The 26,388-nt window shown below is 40.6% G+C and overlaps 1 protein-coding gene across 1 annotated transcript in view; it reads right to left on the bottom strand.

The window, feature by feature from the left end:
* Positions 1-25,965, bottom strand: part of LOC109377406 (uncharacterized) — a 50,539-nt gene extending 24,574 nt beyond the window's left edge. The window contains 8 exon segments of the mRNA XM_019633734.1: positions 1,851-1,993; positions 2,261-2,393; positions 8,251-8,341; positions 8,343-9,930; positions 16,455-16,547; positions 16,832-16,958; positions 19,396-19,599; positions 25,603-25,965. Of these exon segments, the coding sequence (XP_019489279.1) occupies positions 1,851-1,993; positions 2,261-2,393; positions 8,251-8,341; positions 8,343-9,930; positions 16,455-16,547; positions 16,832-16,958; positions 19,396-19,410 (2,190 nt within the window). The 5' untranslated portion in view covers positions 19,411-19,599; positions 25,603-25,965.
* Positions 25,966-26,388: the final 423 nt, after the last annotated feature.

The raw sequence follows: 26,388 nt of genomic DNA, 5'->3' as shown, positions 1-26,388 counted from the left end.
GCGTGAGCACCCAATCATCACACTTATGAACTCTGAAAAGATATACAGCTACATCTTTCAGAAGACATTCTTGTTCTGCTTCTGGGGAACCAAGTCTCTTGGGTCTTCCAACCTCACCACCTCTTTCTTCCTACTTCATCACTGCTATTTATTTATTTATTTATTTATTTATTTATTTATTTATTTATTTATTTTATAGCTGAGCCATCCTGCCATCTGTTGGCAGCTCAGTAGTTGCTCAGCTCGGGCCGGGAATCAAACCAGCAACCCTGTTGCTCAGAGCTCGCACTCTTGAGTGAGGTCTTAACCAACTGAGCCACTCAGTCGGCATTCCACTGCTCTTTTTTAATCTACTTTATTAGACACTCATCTTTCTAAACATTAGAAGACCCTAAACATTAAGAAGAAAAAAAAAAGTGGAAGAAATTTTCTTGTAGGGATGACGATTTTAGTTCCTTGTACAAAAAGTATGAATTCGTTCAGGAATTTCTATGGAGGCAGTAAAATATAACACAAGTGTGCAGATCAGAAAATACTAAGGAAAATGTGAATTTAGGGGACTTTATAGAAAATAACAGCTTACCTTATTAGAATAAAAAAAAGAGTTAAGGATTATGAGAACAAAGCAAGAAATGGAAAACAGAACCTTCAGACAATTTCTGAGTGGGGCAAAGACAAGTGTCTTAGTCAGTTCAGGCTACTATAACAAAATAACAGAAACTGATTTATCACAGTTCTGGAGGCTGGAAAGTCCAAGATCAAGGCACTGGTGGATTTGGTGTCCAATGAGGGCCTGTTTCCTCACAGACACTGCCTTCTAGCTACAACCTCCCATGGCAGAAGGGGAGAGGGGTCTCTGGCCCTAGTGACCTATACCTCTCAAACACCCCCATATCCTAATATCACCTTGGGGGTTAGGATTTCAACATACGAACTTTCAGGGGACACAAACATTTAGGCTATAGCAAGAAGCTAAGAAACCATATAAACACACATCAGGTTACAGAGTGGGCATAGCATCCAACATGGAAATGAATGTTAGGAAGGGAAATTACTATTTCCCAAAGAGCGCAGAGAGGCTCTAATTAAAGACTACGCTGAATTCAAAGATCTGTTTGAAACAAGGCCAGGAAGATGAAATTTCATACCAAGGGATGGGGAAGACATAGGCAGAGACACTGTGACAATGGACAAAAAAAAGGCCAAAACAAAGAGAAGAGAACTAGGAAAACAAACAAAAAAATCAAAATTACAAAAAATAAACAGGGATCAGATCTCAGAGGAAGGGAGGGGGTATAATTTCCTCCTACAAAGGGAAAGCTTGCATATGAGAAGAAGGATATGGGGAGCAGCTGTTTAGGTTTCCTCAGACACTCTCACACTGGGCACCATCTCCTACTGACTAGCATATGGCTTCCCCAGCCGCCCCCCTTGCTGGTTCTCTCACTCACCTGAAAAGGTCTGACTATGGATTTTGTCTTTTTTTTTTTTTAATTTTTATTGGGGAATTGTGGGGATGGAAACAGTGCTGGGGAATTGGGGGAAGGGGAACAGACAAGTTGCTGTCTTTTTTTGTTCTTCAGTCTAGTTGTGGAGGACGTCGCTTCACTGGCCCAAGTTGGCACCGTCATTGCGCTCTTCCCGGGTGAGGCAGATCAGTCGCCGGCTTCTGGATGGCCGCTCACTGCAGCTGCTGGCCGCTCACGCTGGCTGCTGGCTACACACGGTAGCCCATGGCAACCCACTGCAGCAGGGGCTGCAGCCTCCGCCTCGCCTACGCAGCCCAGCTCCAGGTTGAGCTGTTGTTCAGCATCTTAGCTGTAGAGGGCAGTGTCACTGGCCCTCATATGTGGGATCCGAACCGGGGTCCTCTGGCGTCCCAAGCCAGTTCTTAACCATCGCGCCACTCGGCCGGCCCGGATTTTGTCTTCGATTATACTGTTCTTCCCATGTTCCAACTTGGAGAATGCGTCTGGTTTGCTAACTTGATACCCTGTTCATGGGAAATGACAGAAGACTTTAGACACATCGAATTGGGCTGGGATGTGAAGATGGGAGAATGCTACATTGTAGGGATTATACGGTTTTCACATCAGCCAAGTAGAGGCTTTTCTCTCAGAAGAGGGAACATTATACACCATTGTCTGGAGCCAGAGAAGGACCTGAGAGTCTACCACTTGAGAGCATAAGAGACTCTGAAGCTGATAGAAGAAAGGCCACTGACTAAGGAACCTGAGTGACACAAGACAGCCATCCTCACCCACTGATACCAGGTTGCTGTAGTTCTCGAACATCACATCCCAGTACAGGTCCTTCTGCTTGGGGGCCACTCCTCCCAAATGAAGTCCACAGTCATGACTTCCAGTGTCGTTGATTCCTGTCATAACATGCACCTGTTTAATAGGAAGTATTTCCCTTTTATTGATATACAGAAAGGAAGTTATTCTGCTTATTTTCACCTTATAGGCAGCACCAATACAATCAGTTCTTTAAAAAACACTTTGTAGAAGGAAAATAATAATGGAGTTATCATATATTCACTCTTCCATTTATTCAACAAATTAGATATTTCTATAATGCATAGCCATTAAATCCTCTTGATAATCAAGATTCATATATATATATACACATATATATATATGTGTATATATATATATATATATATATATATATATATGTATATATACACACACACGCACACACACATTTGGGGGTCTGACAAGTTCACAAACTCATCCTAGAAAAAGTGCTACATACCTCATTGCTGAATATCACTACTGTTGTCTTCAAAATACTCCTTTTGGGAAGCTATGCACTGACGCCAGCACCTAGTCTACCCTTCAAAGCAATTTTGGAACTCTTTTTTCTGGAATGGCCATCAGAGCTGTCATATTACCCTTGATTTTGAATGTCATCAAAATGTCTTCCTTTCAATATTTCCTTTATCTTCAGGTAAAGAAAGAAGTCACTGGGAGCCAGATCAGGTGAGTAAGGAGCATGTTCCAATACAGTTATTTGTTTACTGGCTAAAAACTTCCTCACAGACAGTGCTGTGTGAGCTGATGCATTGTTGTGATGAAAGAGCCATGAATTAATTATGGTGAAAAGTTCAGGTCGTTTTTATGTAACTTTTTCATGCAGCCTTTCAGCACTTCCAAATAGTAAACTTGGTTAACTGTTCAGTTGGTACAAATTCATAATGAAGAATCCCTCTGATATCAAAAAAGGTTAGCAACATCGTTTTGACTCTTGATTTAGACCAGGGGTTGGCAAACTGCGGTTCGTAAGCCACATGCAGCTCTTTGCTGACCCCTGATTTAGACTGACAAAACTTTTTTGGTCATGGAGAATTGGCTGACTTCCATTGTGCACTCTGATTGTTTGTTTCAGGGTCGTATTGGTACATCCATGTTTCATCACCAATGATAACACGGCCTAAAACATCATCTTGCCTCTCCAAAAGGCCTTGGCAGACTTTGACCCTCCTTTGCTTTTGTTCATTGGTAAGCTCCTTCAGGCCATTTTTGCACACACCTTTCTCATGCAAAGATTTTTCATTAAGATTTTCCTGTTTCTCTATTGATGTTTACTTGGTCAGCTATGCTTTTCACAGTCAGCCAATGATGTTGACGCACAATTTGACAAATTTTGTAATGTTTTCATCAATTCTGCTCGTTACTGGCTGCCCTGACCTCTCTTCATCAGTGACACATTCTCTCCCCTCAGAAAAGCGTTTATTCCATTTGTACACTGCCATTTTTTTCATGGCATTATCCCCATAAACTTGGATTAACTTGTCCCTGATTTCACTTCCACTCTTGCCAAGTTTAACAAGAAATTTAATGTTTGTTGGTTGCTCTAATTCAAGCTCAGACATTTTTGCGATGACACACAAAAACATGTAACAATGATGAACACCACCCAGCAAGACACCACCACACGTCAACATGAACACAGCTATGAGAATTGATATACCAAGGTTATGAAACCTTACCGAGCTGTTTATAGAGTGATGCCAATGTAAGTGCACAGTGGCAAGTTCACAAACTTAACTGTCAGACCCAGTGTGTGTCTGTGTGTGTACACCTATTTGCCAAATACTATACACATGTAGGTGACAGCGAGATTAGTAAAACATTATTACAATTAATCAAAAGCATGTTGCCTTTATTTTTTAAAAATTGACCTACTTGATCAAGTATATACTTTAAATAAAAGATTCAAATGATTTTACATGTGTTATATATCATATATATGACGAGTCAAATGATTACATATATACATATATATTTACATGAATAATCAATTATTAACTCAATCTCTGGGCCCTCTCCTTCTTTCCCCAGAGTATAGGGGATGGGTTGAAAGTTCCAAGCTTGTAATCATGGATTGGTCTTTCTGGTGACCAGTCCTCATCCAGGAGCCCACTAAGAGTCACCTAATTAACATCAGCCTCTCAACCACAGACATTTATAGCCCACCCCAGATACTGACCATACGACCCTATGTTAATTGTCAAACCTGGAAAAGATACTACCATTTACTAATGACATGCCAGCTCCATCAGTTAGCCCAATACAAATTTCTGAACTAGAGTTTGTTGACAAATACCGCTGTTGTGGGCTGAACTGTGTTCCCCCTCAAATCCTTATGTTCAAGTCATAACCCCCAGTACCTCAGAATGTGACTGTATTTGGACACAAGGTCTTTAAAGAGGTAATTAAGTAAAAATGAGGTCATTAGAGTTGGCCCTGATCTAATATAACTGGTGTCCTTATAAGAGGAAATTTGGACATACATAGACACAGAGGGAAGATCTTGTGAAGACACAGGAAGATGTCCATCTACAAGCCAAGGAAAGGGACCTCAGGAGAAACCAACCCTACTGCCACCTTGACCTCAAGACTTCTAGCCTCCAGAATTGTGAGGAAACAAAAATGTCTGTTGTTTAAGCCACCCAGTCTGGGGCACTTTGTTATGGCAGCCCTAGCCAATTAATACGACCACCCCCAACTCCAGTTCTGCACTAATGAGCCATACAAGGCAGTGACCCACTAAGATCCTGGTACCAGTTGTTGACCTCATACAACTGCATACAGTAAGTGGTTATGGTACTAAGGAAAAAGGAATGAGGTTTCAAATGTGTACAGTAAGTCCTCACTTAACAGCATTGATAGGTTCTGTGACTTTAAGCAAGATAATGTATAATGAAACCAATTTTACCATAGCCTATTTGATATAAACAAGAGTTAAGTTCCAATGGCATCTCAATATTATACAAAAAAGACGCTGAACAAAACATTATTTGAGGTCCTGCTGCACAAATGTTTCCCTATAATACATAAGATGGAGCATGTGAGAGTGCTAAATAATGCAGTCAGTATTTGGCAAACAGCACACTTAACTGGTAGTTATAATTTTTATGAAAACAAGGGGTGAAGCAGAAGATACAGGTTGGTATACCCCTCTTAAAGACAGCAACCTGGAATTGTCCATCCCATTAATATTTTTTATTTACCTGGTATGCCACCTCTGAAAGCTGAGTTCAGCACCTGGTCCTCTGGGCAGCCTGGGCAGCCCATTCGAGGACCCTGACTGATGATTTCTGCGAGAAAGGCGCTATGACTGCCATGATAGGACATGCAGAGTCATAAGACAAGAAGTGGAGAGGATCTCAAGTCTTAGCTGAAGAATCTATTTGATTCTTTGCTGAAGAGCATCTGTCCTGAACGCATCCTGTTAGAGGCCATTACTTTGCATATTTCGTTCACCAGAGTATCTTGTGTCTATAAGTATCCTAGTCCTCCAGAGAGAGGACTAGGGTCCCATTCCCAGGACAGTGAGGAGTGATAAGGCTACATTACTTGTCTCAATTCATCGTGTCACAGAGGAGCCAGGATCTTTGAAACGGTGGCAGCTCTTAATGGTGACAAACCTGTGGACAAATATAAGGGTTCTTCTCTAAGGTATCCAAATGATCTCACCTTCACCCATGTCCTCCATTTTTAGAGTGAAGTTATTTTCTTCCATTAATTGGGCTTATTCTCCGTATCCTATTCATTCTCTGATCTGCCCATTTATATTCTGACAGGAGCCTCTAGCCCGAATTTTTAAAAAAATGCTCCTTAATACAATCAATAATGTTGTAAATATTTCTTAGGGGGCCAGATGGACCCATGTCCTGTTGGGGAGTCCACTTCATAGTCGATGTAGAGGCCTGACCACCACATTGTATTTCTGAAGCTGATGTTGAATAGTATGTCAACTATAATTATATATACATATAGTCTCGGGACATGGAGTAGAGAGCGGGAACGGATTCAATGGAATTGTAATAGATAAGCATGATATCGGGGGTGGGAGGGCAATAGATGGGGGAGGGGGTTTGTTACTTTGTGAGGGTGAAAAGGGTAACTATTGCATTGTTCTGTACACCTGAAACTAACAATAAAAAAATTTTTTAAATACTCCTTAGAATGCTAATCCTTAGAATTTCTTTTTACTAGGCCGAGTCCTTCAGTGAAAAAATAATTTTGATTGATTAATCCATTAGGTCATTCACCTTCATTCATATTTCAAATCTACATATAATTCATTTCTATTTTGCTATGTGCTGGAGAATATAAGGTTATCTATAAACTATATCAAAGAATTTATAATCTAGGTAGAAAGATAAACTTTTTAAAAAAGCATCCATACCCTATTTTGCGTACTTAAAATTAAGCAGACTATTTCCAGTCCTCCTCCAAATAATATGCCCCTTGAACAAGAACTTATTAGGATATTTTGTTCCTTATACTATATGTCCCTTTCAACTAACATAGGTGTATACATCCTTTGATTGCATTTGCAGGAGGGTAAAATTTCTATATGCATGAAATCTACCTTTTAAAAAATTGCTAGCTCAAAGGTAGCAAGAACTTTTTGTTTAGTTCATCCCCATCATCATCTATAGGTCCTAGAACAGTATCAGGTAAAGGAAATAGTTGTTATAAAGTTTCCCTGAGTGGTGTACGCACAGAATGGAAATCTTCTAGGGCAGAGGTTGGCAAACTTTTGAGACAGAAGAGCCGCCAGGAGTCAGCAAACTGCAGCTCGCGAGCCACATGCAGCTCTTTGGGTACGTACATGTGGCTCTGAAGTAAAGTTGACTATGAAAATAAAACTATCATAGTTTCCTTTATAAAATTTTTAAAAGATATTATTCACATAATGGTGATTATGTAAAAATATATTTATGGTTCTCGAATAATTGTTAAATTATTGTGAGGGACAGGATTGGCTCTTCCAGGGGTTGGCAAACTTTTGAGATGGAATACACCCAAAGAGCTGCATGTGGCTCACGGGCCACAGTTTGCCGACCCCTGTTCTAGGGCAAGAGCTTGGCTGATAGGTTATTCATGAGTTTTGAGTTTTGTTTCTCTGGGTGATATTTATAAAGTTGGCACATCCAAGTATGCTGTTATATGATTGAATTAAGTGTACTGTTTGCTTTTGAAGGACTTCAGTAGTCCTTCAAACTGAAATACAAACTGAGTAAATTCAGAATAGAAGAAATGGAAGAACCAACCATGTAATGTTCCTACATGGGGAAAAAAAACAAACCCAAAAATTCATGCCCCCCAAAAGGGGGAGGGTACATTTTGTTATAACCAGTGAGTCACTGATACATGAAGTAGGAGTTTGATTCTAAGTATACTATCCTAAAATATACACTACATATATATATATATATATATATATATATATATATATATATATATATATATATATATAATGTTTTATAATTGTTAGAATTGTGACAGAAATCCCTAAAATCTTCTTCATCTTCACAGGTCTTATTTCTTTCATGCATTTTTTGATATTTTGCTGAAGATATTCCACAGTTAGTGTCTCCAGAGTTTTATTTCTAGGATTTCCTCTGCCAACTGATGAAGCAGAATGCACCCCTGACAACCCTGCCACATTCACTGCCTTTAAAGGTCCAACAGGTTCTCTCTTGTGTGAACTCTTTGCCACCTGCTGAAGTCTTATTTCTGAGAAAGGGCTTTCCATGGTTATTATTTTTCTAAAAACTATGAGCTCACTGCTATGTGACCTTTGAAGCATTGTTAGGGTTTATTTTTCCACAAAAGGCTCTCCAGTCTCTATTTGCATACTTGTCTCAGTATATATACTTTTGTCAGCCATGTAATGAGCTAGAAAATTTTATTCAAGGGTTTTCCACCTTGATTGTATCACGGTTTATACCTGTGTGATTTTTGTGACATAAAATATGATGTAATTGGTCACTGAAGGCACTACCACATTCACTGCATTCATAAGGTTTCTCTGTGCAGATTCTATTATCTGCTGACAGTGCACCTCTGGTACTTGGACGTTCCACAGTGGTCACATTCCCATCTACTAGGAACCCACTGATGTGTAATGAAGTCTGGGCCACCATAGAAGGCATCTGCATGGTCACCGTACCAACAGAGTTTTTCTTCTGTACGATATCACTTGAATGTGAAGAGCTATGAATCTTAGAGACAGGATTTTCCAACTTGACTGAAACTACACATTTCTCTCTTGCATGCAGCATTCCCTTGTGATACACAAGGCAAGACAAGTGGGAGAAGGCTTTCCCGCAATCAGAACACCCATAGGGTCTCTCTCCTGTATGAGTTCTCCGATGTCTATTGAGACACGACTTATCTCTAAAGGCTTTCCCACAGTCACTGCATGTATAGGGTTTCTCTCCTGTGTGAATTCTCTGATGGTTAATGAGACCTGACTTATGTGAACAGGATTTTCCACATTCGGTACACACAAAGGGAGTCTTTCCAGTATGAAATCTCTGATGTGATATGAGGCAAGTTTTCTGGCTGAAGCCTTTTCCACACTCCGTGCATACATAAGGTTTCTCTCCAGTGTGAGTTCGCTGATGTATAAGGAGATTACCCTTCTGGATGAAGCCTTTTCCACATTCATTGCATATATAGGGTTTCTCTCCCGTATGTGTTCGCTGATGTACAATGAGATTGCCCTTTTGAATGAAGCCTTTCCCACAGTCACTGCATATATAGGACTTCTCACCTGTGTGAGTTTTTTGATGGGCATTGAGCTGTGATTTCCAGCGGAATGTTTTGTCACACTCTGTGCATTTATAAGGTTTTTCTCCTGTATGAGTTCTCTGATGTTCAATGAGCCTGGACTTTCTGGAGAAGGCTTTGTCACACAGACTGCATCCATGAGGTTTCTCTCCTGTGTGAACTCTCTGATGATTAATGAGCCGAGACTTCTTGATGAAAGCTTTCCCACAGTTGTCACATACATAGGGTTTCTCTCCTGTATGAGTTTTCTGATGAGTCAGTAGCCGTGATTTCTTGGGGAAGGCTTTGTCACATTCAGTGCACTCATACCGTTTCTCTCCTATGTGCGTTTTCTGATGTTCAGTGAGCCTGGACTTCCTGGAGAAGGCTTTCCCACATACACTGCATCCATGAGGTTTCTCTCCCGTATGAACTCTCTGATGATCAATGAGGCGAGATTTCTTGATGAAGCCTTTCCCACATTCACTGCATACATGAGGTTTATTTATCTCTTCATTTCTTTGGTGTTTAACAAATTGTGAATTTCCATTTTCAGGAATTTTAATTTCAGTATGAAATCGCTCATGCTTTGCCTGGAGGAAAGATTTCACATTGCCATTAACCTCAATAGGGTTCTTTACATCATAGCTTCCGTTCTCCTTAACAAAATTTAGATTTGAATTCAATGCTTTCCTGTGTGTGTCAAATATATCATGATTTTGCCTCAAAGGAAAATTATTTGTACCCCGATGAACAATGTTTCCAAATGCATTATGTTCATGGCATTGTTCCGATTTCTTTAGACATCTTCGATTTTGCAAGTGCCCCTGGAGATGACCGACATCTTTCTTGATTTCTAGAAAAAAAGAGAATAATGACTCTTTCCATGAGCTTGGTATAGAATAAAACTATTTCACAAATAGGTCTATGTAGGCTGGATCTTTATTAACAATGCTATGACCCCAGTTTAAAGAAATTCCAAGAAAATATTAGTTATCACTTAAACAAGGGTAAAATATTGGGTTATGGGAAAAGTCATGACTTATTTTTTCTATGTTTTTCGTTGCAATAATGCATCATGACTTTTCCAACAACCCAATACAATCATATAAACAAAGAAAATAAAAGGTAAAAACAGTCAGTATATAAACAAGATTCATTCATTCAAAACGAGTTGATATACTTTTGGTTGCTTTCTAAATGTGACTTTATAAAGCATGCTGAGATAGTAAAATAAAATCAAGTTACTATTAGCACTCAACCACAGAAGAGAGATATTTGTTTCAAAATGATGTGGAACACATCCACAAATCCTTATTAAATTATGACTATGTACCAAGCACTGTGCTGGAGATGAGGATATAGAAACATTCCTTATTTTCACTGAGCATACATTCTAGTTAGGGAAAACGGACCAAGAAAGCAATGATAAAAATGGCAGGTACAAATTGTGAAGAACAATTTAAAGGAGAAATGGAGAGCAAGGTGGAAGAAATCAGGATATAAGCTGGAGCGAGAAAAAGACAAGGCTTATTCATGGTTTCAACACTGGGGGATTAATAAACATGAGGAATAAGGTATTGTTCGTAATTATTTGACTTGGCCCACTGTATAGGTAGGTAGTGCCTTTTAATGAGATTGGGAACATTAGTGAAGTCTGCAATGTGGGGAAATCAAGTGTGTATTTCAAAGCATATCAACCTTCAGATGGATTTTGATATCTAATACAGACACAAAGACATCGACTGGGTATAGAAACCTTGATAAAGTTCTTAAGTGAAGATAACAATGTGGAAATCATTAGTATATAAATATTAAATAGCACAGAGGACTGGATGAGATCATGTTTGGACAAATGTGTAGAATGAAAGAAGATGAAGGCATGGGACCAAATTTATAGTTATTATAACATTAAGAGTTTGGGTTTTAAAAAGCTCACTGAGGAGCACCAAACACTATCTCTACTGCTAAGGGAAATAAGCCTTCCTACATTCAGGAAACAGCAAGGGTTTTAGGAGCTCTGTCAGGAATCAGAGCCAAAAACCAAATACATATATCTTTTCTTTTCTTTTCTTTCTTTAAAGATGTTATTGAGGAATTAGGAAAGGGGAACAGTATTGGGGAATTGGGGAAGGGGAACAGCCAAGTTGTTGTCCTTCAATTTTAGTTGTGGAGGGCACACCTAGCTCAGTTCCAAGTCCAGTCGCCATCCAGCTGCCCGTCAGCAGCTCACGGCCACTCAGCTCAAGGTGCTCAATCTTAGTTGTGGGTGGGCATAGCCCACCATCCCATGCGGGAGTCAAACCGGCAACCTTGTTAGGAGCACGTGCTCTCACCAGCTGAGCCATCCTGACACCTGTTGGCAGCTCAGCGGCAGGTCCGCTCGGGCGCAGCTCACTTGCCCATGTGGGAATCAAACCGGCAAACCCTGTTGCTCAGAGCTCGTGCTCTTAACCAACTGAGCCACTCGGCCGGCCCCCAAATACATATTTCTTTTATCACATTATCACACTAGAGAACTGTCACGTTTTCCAGTCATACTTTGCACTTGTGTACTATCTAAAATGTTCCCATTTCAATGTAATGATCTCTAAACCCACATCTTGTAGCCTCACAACTGCCGAGACAACTGCTCCCGTGAGCTGATCCCATGAAGTCATAAGGAAGTGTCTCGGAATGCTGAGACCCGAGGGAATGATCTCGGTAAAACTTCCTTATCAGATGGTCTCAGAATGCTGAGTCCATCTCCTGGGGTCGTGTGTGTGTGAAGGCACAGTACATGTTGGAGCACAATGGGGCTTTGGGGAAAACAGTTGCTAGGTACAAGGTTCACAGACTCAATAGAATGGAATGAGAAAAACAAATTTACTCCCTTGTAGCAGTGGATAATAAAAGCTATGCATAAGCCTGATTCAGGGCTCAGTCCTAGAGACTTGAGTCCCCTGGCCCGCTTTAACCCAACACTTGCTCTTGTCTTTCTTAACCCTTCGCCACCCCTCTTGCATCCCACAGCTCTTGCCGCGCAGGACACGACAACATCTTGTCACTAGCAGCATCTTCTTTAAAAAGCTACATAGACATTTTGGTTTCATCATTTAAGGGGTCCTAAAGGACTACACTTCTGATCCCAGGCCAGTTTTGCCTTCCATTTTTCTTTTCTAGGATAAAGAAGAATGTTTTCTAGAACTACTAGATGTACTTTACTATTGCTACACTGCTGCCACCCAGTTAAAAAGACTACACATCCAAGGATAATACAAATCAAACTTCCAACCCCACCATTCTACCTCAATTACTAACAAAATCCACAAAAGTCCATAACTTTGGAAATCAAAGTTATATGCGTATTTCGAACAATTACTTCATTTATACATGTTCACACTCCACTGGTTCTCCTACAAATACCTTCTAAAACTGGCCTTCATGTGGCCAGCTTTAGGCCAATCCTGAGTCCCTACGTGGCTCTGCATATTTCCAACTTCATACCTTCATTCTTTGCCTTTCACCATCTTTATTCGAATCCTAGATATGGCTCCTGTATACCATGCTGTCATTCCCCCATTCTATGTCACTGTAAGCTCTGTTTCCCCTAAATTTCTAACATACTCCCCATCTTTACTGTTCATCTTGACAATTAACTTCACAGAGCCCTGAATTGTAGCAAAAGATGCCTCATTCAAAAGCTGAAGTTCTATGTTACATGAAGATTTCTCCTCTGTTACTGAAACCTTACTCCTAGAATGTATTGCTTTAGTTCTCACTCAGCTCAATCTTTTCTAGCACATACTGGGATTATGGTTCACCAATCACCCTCACATGGGCCTACTTACAGCATTATACATAGACTAGCCCAAGCCATACCCCAAGTCTAACAAAACACATTCTCAAAAGATGAGGCCTCAGTACCTGTATTAAGAAACCATGCATTTAACAAATATTCTTTGACTGCTAGTTGACCAAGGCTCTTCTTAACCTGTACTCACAACATAGGAGATCTCAGTAAGTCCATATTTCTTCCCCTAGTCCTCAACTCCTCAAATATATCCAAATGCAGCTCAGTGCACCATTTGGATGTGAACAAGCACATCTAAATTACGATGTGCAAAATAAAACTCCTGATTTCTCAACCCACATCTCCTTCTCCACAAATCGTCTTCATCTCAGAAATGGCAACTCCACGGCTCCTGGGATGCATGCCAAAAACCATACCATCATCCTTCATTTATATTTTTCTCACACCCTTCATCTACTTCAATAGGAAATCATTTCTTCCCTCCCTCATCAATATATTCTGCAGCTGACCACCCCTCAACCTTGCTACCCAGGTTGAAGATAAGCATTCTATTTTAATTATAGCAAATAGGCTCCCAACTTGATTTCAGGGTTCAACCTCTGCCTGTTACTGTCTACTTTCTACAAAGTAGCCACCGGGCTCTTTTTAAATGTAAATTATATTGCATCACTCCTCTACTGAAAACTACCTGATGTTTTCTCATCTCAGTTTTAAAGCATCAAGTTCCTACAATGCCCTTGAAAGGTCCAAAGGACCTGTCTACTCCAAAATCTAGCTACTACCACATCGCACTTATCTCCCTATTTTTTCCATCCACTGTCCCCTTGCTCACTCCACTGTATTCACACAGACTTCCTTGAGGGTGTTCAAACATGCTCCTGCCTCAGGCCCGTGAACTTGCTATTCTGTCTACTTTGGAACACAATTCACCTAAAAGACCTACATACATCTCTCATGAGACTGTTTAAAGGCATCTTACCAAACAGGCATTCCCCTTCCTAGATGAGCTAAGATTAGAGAACCTAAGTTAGATTCCTGGCTGCTAAGAGCAGCTCTCAGAGCCCTCACACATTATTCCATTTTACCATTTCACTGATCTTCAGAACACTTTTCACCACTAGACATTATATTTATATATATTTATTTTGATGAATTTTGTGTCTCCTCCTTTTAGAATATAATCTCCAAGAAGAGTTCTGCTGTTGGTGGTGCTCATGGCTGTCAGCACCAGTGTGTAAGAGGCTATCCAAAAACATTTAAGGCAATCAAAAGATATTTAAAACAATGGACCAAGGAAAGATTCTCATGCATGGAAAATATTGGGGAGACACCTTTAAACATAGTTGACCCTGAGTTTAGGAAAAGGAAAGCAAGTTCTATATAAGCAAGATGATATCATATCATGGAGGTCATTGACAAGAGAAATTTCCACCTTATATGACTGGCAATATGATTAATTGGGACTTCATGTCATCAGACTACCATAAGAAAAAGGAAGAAAGCTTTAAGGGAATGAATCCAGCAATATCATTTAAAATAAACTAAAATAATGATCAGAATTAACAATTATACAATGAAATTCAAGCAAAGCAGGCATGAAGTTTAATGATGTGGTTTGGGCTGGGAACAGAGAATGAGAAATTTTAAGAAATCAAAAGGAATAGCAAAGATTTTAAATAAGGGACCTGAGGAGGTAGGTAAGTGTCTAGGAAAAAACACACTTCATCTGCCCCCAGGTTCCTGGCACAGAGCTCCTAAACGCTCGTAATTTCCTAAGTGGCAGAGCACTAGGAACATTTTTTTGTTCTAATAGTTTGTTTTTGACCCTGGTCACTGAAAGAGTTTGCAAATACCTTGGAATTTCCTAGGTGATAGGAGAATCTTTTGTTCTGATAAGGTGATTCTGGGTGGGCTCCTAGCCACCAGAAAGACCAAGCTATCATTAGAAGCTTGGAACTTCCAGCTCCACCCCCATTCTCTGGAGAGGGGTGAGGGGATAGAAATGAAGTTCATACATCTATCATGCCTACATGTGGAAATAGAAATCCCCAAAGTATAGTGTTTGGAGAGCTTCCAGGTTGGTGAACATGTGGAGGTTGGGGAGAAGGACACTCAAAGAGGGCATGGAAGCTCCGTGCCCTTACCCTATGCATCTCTTCCATGTGGCTGTTCCTGAGTTATATCCTTTTATAATAAATGGGTGGTTTATTAAGTAAAATGTTTCTGACTTCTGTGAGCTGTTCTAGCAAATTATTCGAACACAAGGAGGAAGTCTTGGGAACCTTTGATTTATAGCTGGTTGAGCAGAAGCATGCATGACAACCCGGACTTGTGATTGACATATGAAGTGGAGGCAGGGACAATCTTGCAAGACTGAGCCTTTAACCTGTGAGATCTGACACTATCTATAGGCAGCTACTGTCAGAGCTGAGAGTTAAATTGTAGGACACCCAGCAGGTGTCACAGAGAATTACCTGTTGTGGGGGAAAACCCTCAGATGTCTGGTTTCAGAAGTGTTGAGAGTGTGGCAGTGGTGTAAAAGAAGAGGAGAAACACAAGAGGAGGACTGAGGTTTTTCCAACACAGCCAGGATATATATCAATAATAGAAGCTACTATAGAATGAATGTTTCTATCCCCCCAAATTTATACATTGAAATCCTAACTCCCGGGCCGGTCGACTGGCTCAGCTGGTTAAGAGCTCACTTGGGAGCGCCAGCTCTGAGCAGCAGGGCTGCGGTTCGGATCCCACATTGAGGGCCAGTGACGCTCGCCCCCTACAGCTAAGATGGTGAACAACAGCTTGACCTGGAGCTGGGCTGCTGTGAGTTGCCGGAGACAGCGTAGGCTGCAGCGGGGCTGCAGTGAGCTGCTGTGAGCTACGTGAGTGGCTGGCAGCCAGTGTGAGCAGCCGGCAGCTGGTGTGAGCTGCTGTGAGGGGCCGACCAATAACCAGCAACTGATTGCCTCACCCAGGAAGAGCACAATGATAATATCAACATGGGCCAGTGAAGTGACGTCCTCCACTATTAGACTGAAGAACAAAAACAGCAATTTGTCTACCTGTCTGTTCCTCTTCCCTGATTCCCCAATGCTGTTCCCCTCTCCCCAATTCCCCAATAAAATCTCAAAAAAAAAAAAAAAGAAATCCTAACTCCCAATCAAAGATGAGGATGTATGGTAGGAAGGGAAATCAAGATTATCCAAAGGGGCAAGAAGGTTTAGTATCAGAAGAGAGTGCTAAAATCAAATGTCTTTCCTTGGAGAGAGGCATGGAAGGTGAATTTCAAAGCAAGAAAAGTAGACGGGAAAAGTAGCGATACAGTGCTGGGAAAAGAAGGATAAGATTCAAGAATTCTAAGAAGAAACCTACAGGGGGAAAAAACAATCAAGACCTAGAAGAAATGAAAGGAATCAAATCCAAGAAAAGATGTGTTCCTCTGAATACCTAAAAGAAAAAGTCCTCCTTTGTAGGAGATTGGTGGGGGCTCTGTTCACATGTCCTCAGACACTCTCAGCTGTGACACCTCTGAATGACTAGAATATGACTTTCTCAGCCACCCTCCTTGCTCATTCTCTCAACCTCACCTGAACAGATTTGACTGTGGGCTTCATCTTCTATGGTCCATGGTTCCCCTCGTTCCAATCTGGAGAGAGCATCTGGCTTGCTGACTTGATACCCTGTTCATGGGAAGTGACAGAAGAGGCAGGCTCTTTGAATTTGGCTGTGGTCTGCCAGTATAGAAGAATGTTATATTTTAGGAACTATGCAATTTGTAGGACAGCACAGTAAAGGCTTTTTGATGAAGAAGGGTACATTATACCCTCTACTCTGAGACCAGAGAGGGGACTGAGATTCATCTACCTCTTCAGAGCATCACAGACATGCCAAAGCTTTCTGAAGCTGAGACTGGAAAGGCCACTGACTGAGGACCCTCTCAGTGACACAGGGGAGCCGTCCTCACCCAATGACACGAGGTTGCTGTAGTTCTCCAATGTCACATCCCGGTACAGGTCCTTCTGATCAGGGTCCAGGAGCTGCCACTCCTCCCACGTGAAGTCCACAGTCACGTCCTCCAGTGTCACTGATTCCTGTCATAACACAGTCCTGTTTAATCTGACTGTTTCTCTAGTTACTGAAAGAAAAGGAATGTGAAGGAAGTTTTTCTGCTCATTTTTAGCATATAGGCTACATCTATCTATTTAAGTGTTGATTTTTTTAAACTACATTGTTATAGAACCAAAATCTATCCATATCCACAGTCAACCTCTAGCAAAATATTCTGTATTCATGCAGTCAACCATCATTCAACGAATGAGAAGTTTATGTAATAGTCACTAATTCGTCTTGCTAAACTAGAAACATTTACAAAATATATATTTGAAGAATTTGCTACATGTATATCAAATTATATATATCAAACACATATATAATTTTGGGGGTAGGCACATATTTGCAAGGCATTAAATATATTCTAGTATTTCAGGATGAATAAAACATATTCCTACATTCACCATCAATCTTGATTACCATTATCAAAATCAACCATGCAGAAAATCCAGATAAAGACACATAATACTAAGTATATTTTATATATTAGGAGGAATACAAGCATCTTTCCAAAACATTTCCAAAGAACAAGACTGTTAAAGATCAGTAAGGAGACTAAAAAAATAAATAGCAGCCTCCAAAAAACACATAAATACAGTCATGTGCCACATAACGACGTTCCCGTCAACTACAGACCGATGTGTGTACGATGCTGGTATACCATACAGCCTAGGTGTGTGGTAGATAATACCATCCACGTTTGTGTAAGTGCACTCTGTGGTGTTCACACAATGACGACATTACCTAATGACACAGTTCTCAGAACATATCCCTGTCATTAAGCGGCGCATGGCTGTACGTTATTTTTAGTTTATATTTACATTACCAGGTAGGTTCACAGCATATCAGATACGTTGAAGAGATAATGAACTGGAAAGCAGATCTCAGAAAGAAGAAATTACTCAAAATGCAGCAAAAGGGCATAGTAATAGAATACATAAAGACAGAATAATATCCAGTTGTCGGAAAAGTCATGACGCATTTTTGCAACAAAAAACAGAAAAAATATGTCATGACTTTTCCGACAACCCAATAAATATAGAGGCTAGAGTGAGGTCTAGCATTTAATAATCCAGGTTATGAAAGAGTGAATATAGTGATGGAAAGGCACTAACTGAAGATCTAAGGGCTGAGGCAGATGCATCTATAAATATCTATATAGACATACACATACACACAGGTACAGTGACAGGAAGTACACACTACTGCTCATTTGTTAAGCTGCACTACCCCTTAGAGAAGGAGCATTAAGAAGGAGAATCTTACTTTTTCACTATATGCACTTTGCAATCACTGGAGGGGTTTTTTTGTTTGTTTTTTTAAGATATTTTACTTTCATTTATTCCTTTTCTAATTTACCACCTTCATCATTTATAGTTTTCAGATGATTTTTTTTAATTGGAGAACAGTGTGTTTTTCCAGGAACTATCAGCTCCAAGTCAAATAGTTGTTTCAATCTAGTTGTGAAGGGCGCAGCTCAGTGGCCCATGTGAGGATCGAACCGGCAACCTTGGTGTTATGAGTACTGTGCTCTAACCAACTGAGCTAACTGGCCACCCCAATCACTGGAGTTTTTTAAATGTATCCATGTACATTTGTATGATTCATTTTTATAAAGGTAATAAAAGAGGCAATAGGCAGTGGCTTTGAACACAGGGAAAGAGAGTGTATTATCTTAGAAAGGGGGACATTCTAAATCAAATCCTCTGGGACCCCAACAATTTAGCAAACAGTACTTTCAACTCCCTACTGCCAAACCCAATCTCAAACACTAGTTCAGCCACCTGTTTACACAGGACCTTTGAATGTCATGCAATCCTTCCATTTTCTTAGGTTATCTAGGTTTCTTTCCTAGATTAACCCTGACCACTACAAGGCTGGGTCCATGGGTCACCCTGCTTGTCCCATGAAAAACTGTGCCCGTTGAGTTCTTTCTCATGGTCTATTCTCAAAGGGGTCTCTGAGGAGCCCTACTTTTGCATTTATGAGAAAGCTGAAGTTAAGGACACTGTCTACCATCTCTAGAACTATAAAAAAATGTACTACCACCTAAGGAAATATATAGTTACATCCTCTAAGGACTGCTCTGCTTTCTCACCAGTCAATGCATAGCCTGTCATCATCACGACTCTCTGGTTATGATGGCTGTCAGAGGAATTACACAAAAGGTGACAGCTAATATAATCCATAGAATGCTCTAGTCACATGATGTTTCAATATTAGTCATTTAGTGCAGGTCCCAGGAACAATATAATCCTGATCCTGTTTTGCCTTGATGATGAAGTTAGAGTCTAAACTTATTTCTGCACAAATCCTGCTTTACCAATTTAAACTTCTCCATTTAATTCAATCATGTTTTCTAATGCTCCAGAAATCAATCACAGAATGAAGGAAAGAATAAAACAAACCAAAAGTCACCTGATTCTGAATCATTTTCTTCTGTTATTGAGAAATGGTTAATAATGAGAGTATTGTTTCTTGTCTCTTCCTGGACTGTCCTAAATTTCTGGTTAGAAATCTTTGTCTCCAGTCAGTAGTATCCCCACAAATGACAGCATTCAGGTCCTGAAATCTCCTCCTCTTCACTTAATGTCTCTTGTTCCTGAAGCCAGGACCTGCAGGCTGAAAAGTAAATTCACTTTGAGTGGAAATTTCTTTTTGGCCCAGATATTCTAGCTGCTGTCACTCACCTGATTTCAAGGCCAGCTGTCCCTTTATTTGAAGCTCCAGAAGCTATTACAGTTTGGAGCAATAAAATATAAGATTCTAAATATGTGGGCAGTATGTCTTCTGTGAAGTGGAAGTGGGGTGACTATGAAAGAGGAGATGATAAGGGAAAACCAACACCACATGACGCCTGTAGCGAGGGCTTTCTCACACAAATGAGGTTTTGGAAAGACAACATATAAAAGGCAAATATCTAAACATCTATTTCTTTAAAACTATATGTCCTCATGTACCTGTTCAGAAGTCTCTACAACTACAACTCAGTGTGAAGACAAATATACCTAAGCCAAGCATTACACAACAGACCACTTCCACTAATCATTATGTGAAAGAAACAAAGGCAAACCAACAGAAAAAAATTAAAGCATACAGAGCAAGGCTATTATTTGTGGGTATATACACGCTCAGTGAAAGTACAAAAGCAGTTCAAGAAAGTGGTTATCTCTGGGGAGGGAAGGGAGATGGGCTAGAGGATATCACTTAAGCTACGTTTACAAAAGTACCAATGAGAAAGAAGCCCCACAAAAAACAAAAACATGTACATAATGGAGGGAAATCCCACTGAGTGAAGATGGCAGAGTAGGCAGCTCCAAGGGCCCATCCCACCACAGCAACATAAAAAAAAAATCAAGTGAAAACTATCAACATTGAAAACAAAACACAAACTTTGTCAGAACTCTGAAAAACAGTCAAAGGTTTATAGCAACAGAATGAACACTGAATCAAGAAAAAGGCAACTTAAAAATAGTAGGAAAGCTTAATGTTGCAACAACTCTGTATAATGCCAGGTGGGTATTGAGTAATCAGGGAAGATCATTGCATAAATTATATAAATGTCTAGCCATTATGCTGTACACCTGAAACTAATATAAAATACTGAATGTCAACTGTAACTGAAAAAAAAAGAAATAATTAAAAAATAAAATATCCTAACTGTAAGAAACAAATAGTAGGAAAGCTCTGTGTCATATTTATTTGTCCTTGCGTCACCCCTCCCCAATTTGGTGGTGGTCTTAAAGATGGCAGCCAGCCTTCCCAACGTGGGACCCTGGTTCCTGGCTGAGTTTGTCTGTTCGAACCTGTCTGGGGCCTACCTGAAGAACCAATGCAATGTGCTCGTTTCTGTTCCACCTAATTTGGAACTCACTCAGGGAGAAAAAGCAGTGGGCATTTTTCAAAAGCACTGTAAGGCAGACAAACTTGTAGCTGCCTGGAGCAAAAGATCACAGTTGAGGCAGAGTCAAAACGTTGAAAGTAAAAGTAGGTCATTCAAAAGCACCAGTATAGGGCCGGCCAAGTGGCGCGATGGTTGAGAACTGGCTTGGGACGCCAGAGGGCCCCGGTTCTGATCCCGCATATGAGGGCCAGTGACACTGCCCTCTACAGCTAAGATGCTGAACAACAGCTCAACCCAGAGCTGGGCTGCTGTGAGTCGCTTGAGTCGCCAGCGACGGCGTGGGCTGCAGCCCCTGCTGCAGTGGGTTGCCATGGGCTACCGTATGTAGCCAGCAGCCAGAGTGAGCGGCCGTCCAGAAGCCTGCGACTGATCTGCCTCGCCCAGGAAGAGCGCAATGATGGTGCCAACTTGGGCCAGTGAAGCAACGTCCTCCACAACTAGACTAAAGAACAAAACGACAGCAACTTGTCTGTTCCCCTTCCCCCAATTCCCCAGCACTGTTCCCATCCCCCCAATTCCCCAATAAAAATAAATAAAAAAAAAGAAATTGTGGTATATTTATACAATGGAGTATTACTTGGCCATAAAAAAACAATGAAATCTTACCATTTGCAACAATATGGATGGACCTAGAGGACATTATGCTAAGTGAAATAAGTCAGGTGGAGAAAGGCAAATACTATATGATCTCCCCTATATGTGGAATCTAAAAACACAGAATAAATGAGCAAACTAATCAGAAATAGTCACAGAGATATAGAGGAAAAACTCTGATGGTTGCTAGATGGGAGGGGGGTGGGGAGTGAAGGAGATGAAGGGATTAGAAAGCACAAATTGGTAGCCACAATACTGCCCACAGGGATATGAAAGACAGTTTGGGGAATATAATCAATAATGTAAAGATTTTTTAGGGTCTCAGATGGGCACTTGTCTTATTAGGGAGACCACTTCATGGATGGTGTAGATGCCTGACCACTGTGTTGTACACCTGAAGCTGAAGCTGAATAATATTGAATGTCAACTATAATTTAATATCTATATAGTCATGGAAAATGGAGTACAGCATAGGGAATAGAGTCAATGGAATTGTAACAACTATATACAATGTCAGAGGGGTAGTAGATTGGGGAAGGGAGGTTATCACTTTGTGAGGGGTGTAAATGTCTAACTATTACGTTGTTTTGTACACCTGAAACAAATAAAAAAATAAATAAATGCTTAATTTTGTTTTGTGAATTTCACCTCAATTAAAAAAATCAAATATATCCTACATATGTCCATCAAAACAATATAAGTACTTTCTCTAAAACAAAAAGCAAGATTAGAGTGAGCAGTATGACCACCATTATCTATAACAATTATGGAAATGCAACCCCACTAACTTGATAAAGAACCAAGTAAGAATAATCAATATTAGAAAAGAGGAAGCAAAGTATAAGTTCCCCAACATAATTAAGCAAGAGTCAGAGTTTCAGAGATTAAAGTGAACATCTATCAAAAGTAAGCTTTTAGTCAGATAAGTATTACAGAATTTTTTATCTAAAAATTGATAACATTCCAAAACACACACTTCTTATAGCAATGCTACATGACTGAATATTTTGGGAGAATAGTTTAACACTTCGTATTGAGTGCTTTCAATAGAGGTATTACTAGAACCCAAAAATCCACTTCTACGAATTTTTGCAAATAATAATAATAATAATAATAATAATAATAATGGTGTACACATAAAAGTTAATATAAAAGTATTATTTAGGTCTATAATAGAGGATTAATTGAATAGCTAAGAGTACATACATCTAGTGAAATACTATGTAGCTATTAAAAATGCTAACAATCTCTATTTAGTGAAAAGACATTAACTAAAATTAGGTATTATATAAGCACATAAAAAGATAATCACTACCATTAGTCTTCAGAGAAATGCAAATAAAAACCACAAGTAAGCTACTGCTTCACATCACCTAGCATGGCTATAATAAAAACATGAAAACAAACAAGTATTCGTATGTGGAGGAACTGGAACCTTCATTCACTGCTGATGGGAATGTAAAATGTTGCAGCCACTTTGGAAAACAGCCTGGCAGTTCCTCAAACGATTAAACATATTTATCATATGACCTAGAAATTCCACTCCAAATATATGTCCAAGAGAAGTAAAAACATGTCCACCCAAAAGCTTGTACACACATTTATATCAGCATTATTTATAACAGCCAAAAATGTGCAGTCAACCCAAATATGGGTTGATTGAAAAGATAAAACAAAATGTGCTGAATCCATATACTGCAATAATAGTAATTCAGGTATAAGAAGGAATGAAGTACACATACACACTACTACATGGATAAACCTCGAAAACATGATGCTACATGAAACGAAGCCAGTTGCAAAAGACCACGTATTATATGATTGCATTTCTATGAAATGTTCAAAATAGGCAAATCTACAGGTAAATGGTTGCTTAGAGGTGGGGGGAATGGAAGGATAGGGACGGTAACTAGAGGATATGGGGTTTTTTGAGGTGATGAAATGTTCTAAAATTGTGCCAGTGGTTGCACATAATTGTGACTATACCAAAAACCAATGTACACTTTACACGGGTGAATTGTATAGTATATGACTAATAAAGCTGTTATTAGAAAAAAGCTATGAGTAGAACTCTACTTATATACTTACTGAAATATTTAAGGGGAATGTATAAGTGTCTGCAATTTTGAAATATTTTTGAAAATGTAAAAAGATGGATTAATAATAGAGGAGTAATATACAGACAGACATGTAATAAAGGAAAAGTATCATGTTAAAATCTATGTGGTAGGCATACAGGTATTCAAATGTAAAATTCTTTAAACTTTGCTATATGTTTGAAATAAAATCATGAGGAACAGGGTAGCTCATAGTTCAATGAGGTGAGCAGAAACAAAATAAATATTTCTAATGTAATTATAACAGTATATTGAAAGAACACAACAAAAAGATCAAAAGCAAAAAGAAACTGTTCACAATGGCAAGAAATTTAAAAATCGGGCTGGCCAAGTGGCTCAGTTGGTTGAGTGCAAGCTCTGAGCAACAGCATCGCCAGTTCGGTTCCCACATGGGCCAGTGAGATGGGTTCGAGCTGAGCTGCAGCTGAGCTACCAACAGGTGGCAGGATAGCTCAGCTGGTGAGAGCACGTGCTCCTAACAAGGTTGCTGGTTCGACTCCCTCATGGGATGGTAGGCTACGCCAACCATCAACTAAGACTGAACACGGCACCTTGAGCTGAGCGGTCATAAGCTGCCGACAGGCGGCCAGATGGTGACTGGACTTGGAGCTGAGCTAGCTGCGCCCTCCACAACTAAGATTGAAGGACAACAACTTGGCCGTTCCCCTTCCCCAACTCCCCAATAAAATCTTTACAAAAAAAAAAAATTTAAATCAAGGTGGAGGCCAGCCAAGCAGCGCATTGGTTAGGTGTTGGCTTGGGACACCAGCTCTGAGCAGCAGGGCCCGGGTTCTGACCCCACATATGAGGGCCAGTGATGCTGCGCCCTCTACAGCTAAGATGGTGAACAACAGCTCGACCAGGAGCTGGGTAGGCTGCAGTGGGGCTGGCCAGCAGTGGACATGAGCTTTCGTGAGCTGCTGGGAGCCGCTGTGCATAAGAAGCCGTCCAATGGCCGGCAAGCGACTACCTCACCGGGGAAGAGCACAATGATAATACCAACATAGGCCAGTGAAGCGACGTCCTCCACAACTACAATGAAGAACAGCAACTTGTCTGTTCCTCTCCCCCGATTCCCCAATAAAATCTTAAAAAAAAAAAAATCAAGGTGGATATAAGGAACAGGGAACTAAACACCTGAGTAAATGCAGAATCATAACCTGTTCTTAAAAGTGACTGAATTATTTAAGTATTTAAATTCTATCTAAATGAAGGCACATAAGGAGTGATTCCAGTCGTAATGTCATCAGTTTGCCTCAGTATACTGTTAACAGGGATTGTCTAAGATAATATTTAAAGGGGTGATCGGTTAGCTCAGTTGGTTAGAGCATGGTGCTGATGACACCAAGGTTGCCAGTTCGATCCCCGCGTGGGCCACTGTGAGCTGCGCCCTCCCTAAGACAGTCAACTATGCCTTTGTAGCATGAAAGCAATGTGTAACCAATGACCATGGCTGTTCCCCATAAAATTAAAATATGAAGTTAAATAAAGCAAATTATAGCAATGTTTCAGCAATTTATTGGAATTGTGAAAATCAAGCATAGAAAAATGAAGACTAAATATATGAAAAATTTAACAAACATTACCATTGGGAAACAGAATGGAGGCAACAGAGATGTCATTTTAATTGTGTTAGAATGATGCTGAAATGAAACGTTTACATATTGTAGCACACACACAATAAACTTACAGGAAGGGCAAAATCCTCATCTTTAAGTAGAAACCTGACTATTTGAGATGTGCTTAATCCTCCATCTCCAACAAAGTTTTCATACTTACCGGGTAAAGATGAAGGGACAATGTGGGAAGCCAGAGATTTGCCAACTGTGCCTTGAAGAACTGACAGGGAAGGTAACTTTTGAACCTCAACCCACCCACCAAACAGCTTCAACTCTCACAAACCTCTCAATGACTGGCACACTTGGACCTTCCCAAACACTGATCATTCCCCATCAGAATAATCCTGAGACCTGAACCTGACCACAGGTTAGCTGACCAAAACCCCCGCACCTGTCATTGAGTCGCATCTTATATCCCGAATCCGAACAGACTGCTTTGTCAAAAACCAGTCCTTGTCGCAGGCCTCAGTCACAGACACCAAGCCCTGATCACAGATTTTCAATCGTTGGTTTCCACATGCCTTTCATCGCTGACCACCAGAATTCCTCAGGACTGTCTCCAAAGGAACCCCAACCACAGGCACCGCAGTCACCAACTCCCGCTTGCTTCCTCTCCTCCCACGGACCCAGGGTTCCCCCAACCCGCACACCCAGACACCTTGGTCCTCTCATCCCGTTCCACGGCGAGCTTCACATACAGTTGGGGTTTTCCCGTGACCCCACCGCGACCTTCTAAGAGCTGCACTTCCGTGAATTCTTTCCCGTGTGCTTTCTCGCTCAGCCTCAGCGCCGGTCTACGGCGGCCGAGGAGCCTCAGAGGCGAATTTGCAGAGGAGGACACCTGGATTTCCTGTTTCCGCAGAGAAAATATGTCCGCGCCCATCTCCACGGATACCGGGGGCGGCCATCTTTCAACACTTGACGTACAGATGGCATAGAGAACGTTTAGGCTCGAGTAGTCAGGGAAGGCTGGGAACGGTAAAAAGCCACCGAAACTACCCTATTTCTCGGCACCTTGAAACCCAGCGGCACAAACTGCATTGATTTTCAGAAGCTCGAGCTCACACAAGACAAATATGGGCTGGACAATGTCCATCTCAGCAAGCTGGGGAGAAAAGTAATCCAGTTTGCACATACCAAGATTTGGAAACGACACAGTTGGGCGCAGCCATCTTTG

Source organism: Hipposideros armiger, unplaced genomic scaffold, assembly GCF_001890085.2.
Source record: "Hipposideros armiger isolate ML-2016 unplaced genomic scaffold, ASM189008v1 scaffold_1393, whole genome shotgun sequence".
Taxonomy (NCBI): Eukaryota; Metazoa; Chordata; class Mammalia; order Chiroptera; family Hipposideridae; genus Hipposideros; species Hipposideros armiger.
This window is presented reverse-complemented; position numbering and strand designations above follow the sequence as displayed.